At 43.4% G+C, this 9434-nt stretch overlaps 1 protein-coding gene across 5 annotated transcripts in view; it reads left to right on the top strand.

Annotated features, from left to right (window-relative positions):
- The first annotated feature begins 1606 nt into the window (after window positions 1–1606).
- Window positions 1607–9434, top strand: part of KDM3A (lysine demethylase 3A) — a 56550-nt gene continuing 48722 nt past the window's right edge. The window contains exons 1-2 of one of the 5 annotated variants that reach the window (XM_059891353.1): window positions 1607–1799; window positions 2501–2706. In XM_059891353.1, coding sequence (XP_059747336.1) covers window positions 1757–1799; window positions 2501–2706 — 249 coding nt within the window. In that variant the 5' untranslated portion in view covers window positions 1607–1756. Of the gene's footprint in view, window positions 1800–1827; window positions 1946–2125; window positions 2146–2500; window positions 2707–9434 lie in introns of those variants that run through there. The other 4 variants (XM_059891354.1, XM_005212790.5, XM_024998895.2 and 1 more) reach the window with 4 other exon arrangements.

Genomic DNA, 9434 nt, shown 5'->3' with positions numbered 1-9434 from the left:
ATTATGTACTCTAAATCCTCTATACCTAATTTTAAAAATCTGAGATGCCTATTCCTGGGATAGATGTATTTATATCTTCAGTACATTCTACTAAAAATTATCAAAAAAATTTTCATGTTTAACCTTAGGGAAGGTTAGAATATGTTCCCACAGTCACAACAGTTCTAGTGTATGTTATGCTGTCTTTGTGGACTTCATCCTCATTATTATAAAACCATTTTTGATACCTTTACTTTCAACTTTATTAACATCACTCTATTGCTGTGCACTGATTACCATTAGATTAGAAACTCTTTACGGGCCATATTCTCATGCTTTGTGCTGCTGTTGGCATTTGCTCAAGGTCAATTTATAGGTTGTTTTTAATCCAGTGAGTCTTTTTAAAGTCTGATTAAAATTAACCCACTTATATTTATTGTAAATACTGATCTTTATACTTCTTTAATTTTTAAAATCAATTTAGCATATTTCTGTCTAGTTGTTTTTTTTTTCCCTCCCTTGTTCCCATTCTGACTTATGCTGGACTGGATATGTTTTCTTTGTTCCATTTCCCCCCTCTTTAATGGTCTGCAAATTGTAAATCAATCAAACTAATTCTTGTGTTTATTCTTAAATTTTTTTATTTAATGTCATGTATTTAGAACATACATGTTTAAAATCAACACCCGGAGTTAACTTGCATCTATAATTCCTTGAATATGTTTCTGAACTTTTTCCGATTCTCAGTTTTCACACTTGTAAAATGTGAGCTTGAGATCTCCACTTAATCTTATTTAATCTTAAAGATTAAATGTGATACCACATCAAGCACCAGCCTTTATAAAATAACAGATCTTCAATTCCTTCATTGCATTTTTTTCTTCATTCAACCAAAAATCTTCAGGTGGAACAGACACAATCACCTTTCAACTCCTTTGTCCTTCAAAGTCACTTCCTCTTCATATCTTGTATCATTATGACCTTGATCTAGTCTTTCATTTTCTTTGTAAGACTCAGAATATCTTCTCATTCTCCCTTTACATTAAAAAAAAAATAAAGAAAATAGCCCTTCTTGTATTGTACGAATGGCCTCTTTTGCTTTAGATATAATTAATATCATTTCCCAGTGACTCCATGCCTTTCTTCATTTTTCCTTCAAAATGGCGGACTTCAGACGTTCCATGATCATCACCACGTGCGCCTGCGCCTCCCGCGGCCATTTCGCCCAGCAGCCCAAGCTCCAGCCTCTGCTCCGCGAAGCGCCTGCGCACGAGCCTCTCGAACACTGTCGCTCCTCCCTCTAGCTGAGTACGCTTCAAACCGCACGTTCCAGTCCCTTCCCTCCCCCGCTGACTCTGCACCGCCCTCACCCCTTTCCTGTGAGATTCTTCCGCCAAGTGGAAAACCTATCTTCGGTCGACACCCTACGCAGTTGACAAGCAATCCAATAGGCACTTACAGCCCTAGGGTTCGCCATCTAGTCTTATCTGTGCACCACAGTAATTTTCCTCTGGGTCCTAAAGTTGATAACCGATTTCTCGGGACTTTTTTGCATCCGTGAGGCAACAAATGGAAAGAATGGCCCTGGCGGAGGAATCCCTCGCTTACGCTCGGTGTACTTTAACCTAATGGGGGTCGTCCGGGAGTCGGAAGGGGGAGGGGAGAGGGAGGAGGCAGCCAAGGAATTGTTTTTTTCTCTCGCCCCGCCCTCGCTTGGACGACCAATGGTGATGGGCTCTTTCCCTACTAGTCTCGCCCAGCTCCTCGGACTCAGCCAATGACCGGTGGAAGCGGCTCCGAGGGGGCGGACCCAGGAGGCTGTGCGTGTCTTGTGAGAGCTCTTGAACCAAGTCAGAGCTAGAGTCGGCTGGGCGGCTGGAAACGGCGGCTGCCGCCGGTGACTCAGGGAGGCGGGAGGCGGGGTAAAAGCGCCGCGGCCTCGGCTGAGGGGAGCGGAGGAAGAAAGGTGAAGGCGCCAAGCCCGCGGCCCCGCCATCCCCGCGCCGGGGCTCCGGCCGGGGGTTCCGCGGCCGGGGAGAAGGGTGTCGGGGCGGGGCGGCGGGGCAAGTGCGGAACCGCGGGCTCGCCCCTCCCGCGGGGCCGCCCGGGGCGGGGACCCGGCCGCCTGGGACGGGCCCTCTGCTTCGGGGCCTTTTCTTTTCCGGGGTGAGGGGCGAACACTTTCAGATCCACTTAAGCAAATAATTCTCTCCTCACTTAGTCTGTGGTGAGGTTTAAGGTTTTGGAAAAGCGAAACTTGGGAGAGCGAGGGTCACGCGGCGCTTGGGGCCCGTGTTTGGGGTGGGGGAGAGAGGGGGGGGCGGGGAAGGCGCGGGTGGAGAGATCGGGTGCTGAGTCTTACGTTCTCGCCCCCGCCGCCCGGGGTCCGGTCCTCAGAGCGAGGTTAGGACCCTCCCTCCTCCCTGGTCTCCTCTTCCCGCCCCCTCGCCCCCACTGCCCTCTCTTCCCGGCCCGCTCCTGCCGGTCGCCACCGTTGCATTTTGTTTTTGTGTTTTTGCAGGGAGGAGCCCTTCCTGCAGCGTGGAAACCATGGTGCTCACGCTCGGAGAAAGTTGGCCAGTACTGGTGGGGAAGCGATTCCTCAGTCTGTCTGCAGGCGACGGCGGCCACGACAGCTGGGACGTGGAGCGCGTCGCCGAGTGGCCCTGGCTCTCCGGGACCATTCGAGCCGTCTCCCACACCGACGTTACCAAGAAGGATCTGAAGGTATAACCGGCTCCCGAGCCTCGACAGCCGGACGTTTCCTAGTTACCTTGGTAACGAGACAGCCAGCACACCCCCATTCCCCCCCTCCCCTTTTCTGAAAAGGCGACCAGAAAGTTGGCATCTGATCTGAAGGTGCAGAAAACTAGACCTTCAAAGTCTTTGAAATGGTGTGTAGAGCGAGGTGTGTTTGGCCTGGAGTTGCCTGTTTTTAATAATGGGCTTAGGGGTTGCTCAGACATGCTTAGTTGTTGCCCGCCCTGTGCCTCCTTGCTCAGTTGCTCTGTCTTATCTGACTCTTTCAATCCCATGGACTGTAGCCTGCCAGGCTCCTCTGTTCGTGGGAATTCTCCAGGCAGGAATATTGGAGTGGGTTGCCATTTCCTTCTCCAGTGTTTACTCAGGACAGTACGGTTCCTTCTAGGAAAGGGGGGAAGTGTTGTTAATACTATCTTGGGCAGGTGGGTGACATTTGGAATATTTGAGAATCGAGCGTTGAGAATAGCGGATGCAAGTGCTTTTAGTTGGGTTTTTTGGTTCGTTCCTCCGAATTTCTTCCCCCCAACTTCTTAAACTTTCAGACTTGTGAGGAAAAAAGTGTGTGTAGAGGGAGGAGCGTAGTCCTCTTTTTAGCGTGTTAGGGTGGGTGTTTGCCCGTATATGGTGGGTCAGGGCAGGAGTGAGTTCCTGGTTGTCTTTGAAGAGTCTGTAAGTGGGTGTGGGATATGACCATATATGGAGGGCTGGGGTGGAGCTGCCCCTTACACGGTGTGCCGGAGGAATGACTTCAAACACTCCATTGGAGTGTTGGAAGGGAGGGAGAAATGGGAACAATTGCGGCAGGTGATTTTGAATCGAAATGACACGCAGAATCTTTTTCAGTTAGATCTTTTCAAAAAGAGATGAATTCTGCTCTTACTCCCTGATAGAAGTATGGGTGTGAAAGGGTGCTGGAAACAACCAGTGAGAAAGCCATTGTACCAATAGTCTCCTTTGTGCAAAAAAATAACTGAAGAGAGGTCCCCAACAAAAACTCTGAAGTGGTGATAACTTGAAGGAAGCTTGTCAGAACAGAAGAGCTTTCCATCCTGGGTAATAGATTCACTTGGTCATTATCTTGGCTTTTTCTTGCAAACTGCTCAGATAAGGGAAGCAAGCTTTCGCGCTAGCAGTTGAATACATGTTGATTTCTGAAACACTGTTCAAGGGGGACACTTTCAAGGTGACAGTGCATGCCCCAACTAGTAATTAGTTTGCAAAAGGTTATAGGAAAGGATATGTGGTCATGTATTTTCAAAGCTTCCGTAGTCTACTTTATGTTCATGTGGAAAAAGGAGTGACCATTGTGTACTTAACCATGTGTTAGGCATCATGCTGAACAGTTGATGGCTGTGTTCATATTTAATCCTTAACAGCAGTTCTTTGAGGGTAGGTACTAATATTCCCCACTTTACAGACAAAAATACTGGGCCTGGGGTAGATTGTCTTGTCTAAGTCACAATTGAAATTGTTCTCACCAGAAAGTTTTGACCGTTGAGCCTGCTTTCTTAATCATCGTGCTCCCTAATCAAAGGCTGTGCCACTGAAGGATTCCTGTCATACAGTGTGAAGTTGGTTTCACTCATTGAAAACTGGGTTTTGAGGTTTACAGAAAGAATTAGTGTGGTGCAGGGATGGCCACCCTGTTTGCTTTAGGCTAATAAACTTTCTCCATTAAAAATGGGCTTTGGGGAGTAGATGTTAATCATAGTTGTTATGGTTTATTTCACAAGTAGAATTTTCTCTATTGCCTTGGTTTTTATTTGATTTGAGTGGAAACGAGATTAAGCTTCACGGTTTTTAGTTCTTTAGCAACTGATGAGACACTAGGTGTTCCCTTCCCCATCAGAGATCAAGGACCTGTTGGGTTAGGAAGGCAGTCTAGGAGGTCCTTTATGTGTCGTCTTCCCTGCATCTTCCTCACCCCCAGCCTTTGAAGTGGTGGTGATAGCTTCATTTTCAGAAAGAAGAAATAGATTTTAAAAAGGAAGTCTTGTCCAGACTTGCATAGTTAGCTACTAAGGGACAGAGAGAGCACTTGAATCTAGGTTTGGCTGTTTGTCTTCCAGTGGGCTAAGGTGCCTAACCTGGAGGCAAGGGGGATTTAATTCAAGAACAATTTCACTTATAGTGGATTTTTTGCTTTACCTACATTCTTCACAACTCAGCCCTCATGTAAGAAATCTACTCAACTTGTCTTTTCTAATCATGATTTATTGCTGCATTCCTTAATGGAGTAGCAGATGAAGTAATTGGCATAAGTATAGGGACATGTATTACGAAAAGCAGTTTTGGAAACTTTGAAACCAATTGTGTTTGGCAAGATACAGGCAGAAACTGAGTAGGACCCTGCTGTAAGATTTAGGGGGATTTGGGGAATGGGTTGGGACTGGGGGCAATAATGAATAAGAAGGAATAAACTTCAAGTAGTGTGCACCTGTTTTAGCACTGGTAGTAGTCCAAGTCTGTCTAGACTGATTTGCTTCCTTGGTTGAGGAGTTAATAAGGCCAGGGCTTGTTAACTTTGGTTCATTTAAGAAAGACTTTGTAGCAAAGCCACTTACTCAGTTACATTGTTTAGTGGTGAAGACAGAATTAACAAATACCTTTTCCCAGGTCCTCAAGCAGTAAAGAATCCACTTGTAATGCAGGAAACTCAAGAGACAGGGGTTTGATCCTTGGGTCAGCCCCTGGAATAGGAAATGGCAACCCACATGGATTCTTGCCTGGAGAACCCCATGGACAGAGGAGCTTGTGGGCTACAGTCCATGGGGTCACAAAGAGACATGACTGAACAACTGAAACAGTAAATGGTTTTATTTAATTCTCACAAAAATCCTAGATAGTAAACCACACTTTTTAGTTTTACAAACTGAGGCTTGAACAAGTTAAATAACTTGCCCATTTTTGTCTGCAAACCTTAAATACTAAGCTTTAATATTCAGATAGAATGAAATTAGCAGGACTCTTACTTTGCTAGTTTCAATATCCCCAGAACTAAGAACATTGCTTGGCATGTAGTTTTTGCTAAAATATTTGAACAGATACGTGAAGGAAGCAAATAGTTATTACTTATATATAGAAAAGCAGTTCAGAAATAGTCTTGCAATGGAACAGTGGTATTCTCTTTACCTGGAATAACAACAGATCTTAATTAGGTGTGATTAGAACAATTTATTTAACCTTATTTTTATCCCATTCTTATTTGAGTGTGAGGCAGGTTGCTTTCTAACTGGCTTTGTTCATTATGCATGTTCACAGTGTCCTCCTTCTCTACCTTGTTTGTCTAGGTCTTTCCCTTCCTTGCTTTTGTGGTTCACTCACTAAGACATGTCTGACTCTTTGTGACCCCATGGACTGCAGAATGCTGGGCTTCCCTGTGCTTTGCTATCTCCCTGAGTTTGCTCAAACTCAAGTCCATTGAGTTGGTTATACCATCCAACCATCTCATCCTCTGTCCCTCCCTTCTCCTCTTGCTCTCAATCTTTGCCAGCATCAGGGTCTTTTCCAGTGAGTTGTCTCTTCACATCAGGTGGTCCAAGTATTGGAGCTTCAGCATCAGTCCTTCTAATGAATATTCAGGATTGATTTCCTTTAGGATTGACAGGTTTGATCTTGCAGTCCAAGGGACTCTCAAGAATATTCTCCAACACCATAGTTCAAAAATATCAACTCTTCAGTGCTCAGCCTTCTTTATGGTCCAGTGCTCACATCCATACACAGCTATTGGAAAAACCATAGCTTTGACTATATGGACCTTTGTTGGCAAAGTAGTGTCTCTTTTTTAATACACTGTCTAGATTTGTCATAGCTTTTCCCACTCATTAGCAGCTGAATGCCATGACTACTGTCTGCCTGGTCTTTTCATTCTTGCATACAGTTGAAACTTGAATGAATGTAGGTGGATTCTGTTGCCTGTCAAGCCATGTAAAATGAGAAACTTTTAGCACAGTATAATAACTGTTTACCCCTACAATTGAATGCTTGACTCTAGGATTTTAGATAAAAGTCTGGGTGGAAGAAGACATAAATAGAAGCATAATGAGATAATTTCTGATTTGTGAAGTAGTGAAATAAGTGGCCTTCTGCATCGTCGTGCTGGACATAGAGTAGATAATGTCATCAAAAACGTTGGGATTAAAAAACATGCCTTTGTGTAAGTGCCTATTTTTAAACCTGGAAACATTTTACTTGGCCATTCTGATAGTTTTCATAATCATATACTCAGGTAAGATTAGTGTATACTAAGTGGGAGGTCTTGAAATTAGCTTGATTAGATAATATTAATTCATGTGTCTTAAAGAGGTTTTCTTTTGGGGAAAACTAGCTTGAAATCGGAGAAGGCAGTGGCACCCCACTCCAGTACTCTTGCCTGGAAAATCCCATGGATGGAGGAGCCTGGTAGGCTGCAGTCCATGGGGTCGCTAAGAGTAGGGCATGACTGAGCGACTTCACTTTCACTTTTCACTTTCATGCATTGGAGAAGGAAATGGCAACCCACTCCAGTGCTCTTGCCTGGAGAATCCCAGGGACGGGGGAGCCTGGTGGGCTGCCGTCTGTGGGGTCGCACAGAGTCGGACACGACTGAAGCAACTTAGCAGCAGCTTGAAATAATTAACTTGAAATATCCAACATCTGGTCAATGAATTTGATAGGCTAATAGACATACATTTACAAGATGCCCTGTTAAAAATCTGGAACTTTGGAAATTACAGGTAGTGAATCATAATTAAATAGGCCTCTTTCTGGCCTTTGGAGTCATATAGCATAAATAACATCTCCTTTCTGGACCAAGGGATTGTGGCGGGAAGAAGACTCTTTACAATGAGAACTAGCTGCATCTGTCAGCTTGCAGGAGCTTGGTAAAATCATGTTTAGTTCACTTCAGTCGCTCAGTCGTGTCTGACTCTTTGTGACCCCATGAATCGCAGTACGCCAGGCCTCCCTGTCTATCACCAACTACCGGAGTTCACTCAGACTCACATCCATCGAGTTAGTTCCCCCTGAATTTGAATTCTTACTGGTACATTTTTATAGAAATTTCTGCAGAAGAGACTTTTTTGGGGACGGTGACAGGGGGATGTCCTTATATATAGCACATCAAACCTCAGCACACAAAAGAAAGATGTGTGGTTGTGATAGATAGGAAACTTTTGAAAGCATGTTTAAGAAAGCTCACAACTTGTTGTGTTTCATTATATGTATTTTAAAAGCCATCTTTTTAAATATGAATTTTTGATTAATGTGATCTAATACTTCAAAGTCATAAACTTATTTTTAAAGAGCTAAATTTAGTTTTCAAATTATTGAAAAACTGAGATATAAAGAGGAACATTGTCTAAATTTTGGTTTAGGGTTGACTATAAGCTTTGTAGATAGTGATATGATAAGAATTGTGATATTGCTTAAGTTTTGAGAAACCACTTAAGATCTTAGATTACTTCTTTTTTTTCTGAATTGATGTTAGGTGATCATATTTAAGTCTTTATCTCCCCCATTCCTAACTGAAGTGATACTCTGATAAATTAAGATTTGAGTTTTCATGAAGGTCTTAAAGCTGCCTAGTCTGCTTGCCAAATACTTAATGTACATTGCCTTTAAAATCTACCTAACAATTCCGTGAAGGGTAGGTGTTAGTACTTGCATTCTGAAGCCGCTAGAACACTAAATTCAGAGAGCTTAGATTTTGGCAAGCATTCTTGACTTGGGTACAGTTAATTGGTTGCATTGTATTTTATGCATATAAAACCATTCTAAGAAAGCTTCAGCAAAGCTGGCATTCAAACCCAGATCTCTGTGGCTCTGAAATTTGTAGATGTACACTCCTGGTACACTACATTGATGGGAAAGCTCTGTCGTCCAGAGCTAGGTTGGGTTTGAAGTTGATGTGAGGTGGGGCAGAAGGACTGGGGAAGATATCGGAAGACACGGATTCTGTGGCTAGAAACAGAAAGGAATATACTCAATCTCTGAACACCTCTGTCTTGAAGGACCATTGGTTGGTTATGGTGATGGATGGAATACATAGAACCAGTGGAATCATAGAACATGGAGCCTTGTCACATAATAGGTGCTTACCCATTTGCACTTTGTAATAACTGCAAGGATAAAAGCCTGCCATACCAAGAAGATATGCGCTTCTCAGGGGAAGTTGTCTGAGAAATTAGGGATGTACATTTTGTGATTGGGAGAGGAGGATAGGATTGGTCTTAAATTTAATTGATTTTAAAGATTGATATTATATAGCCATAAACCTGAAAAAGTTTGGGATTGAGGCTAGTGGTATATCCCTTGGGATCTTCCTGCCTTCCAAGTGGATGAGAGAAACAGAAGGTAAGAGCCCAGTTCAGAGAGAAATTTATTCGCTCAACAAGCATGGAGACCCATGAAATACAATGGTAAGTAAAAGCCAACACAGACTTTGACCTATTCGAGTTTTTAATATGTCAGTCAATTAACCACAAATAAATAATTCAAAATGTGGATAAGTGTTGGGAAGGAAAAGGACAGAGTTTTGAGTACAGTTAGCAAGGGACTTCTCTTGGGGTAGAGAGGGGCTCTTGGGTAAGGGACAATGTCTTTGAGGAAAGGATTTTTGAATTGGATTCTGATGAGTGAATGGAAGATAAGTAAACTTTTTTCCTAAAGGCTGAAAAGGGAGATAGAATTGTCTATGAAATTATGAAGTGTTG

Source organism: Bos taurus, chromosome 11 (genome assembly GCF_002263795.3).
Source record: "Bos taurus isolate L1 Dominette 01449 registration number 42190680 breed Hereford chromosome 11, ARS-UCD2.0, whole genome shotgun sequence".
NCBI classification, from domain to species: Eukaryota; Metazoa; Chordata; class Mammalia; order Artiodactyla; family Bovidae; genus Bos; species Bos taurus.
This window is presented reverse-complemented; position numbering and strand designations above follow the sequence as displayed.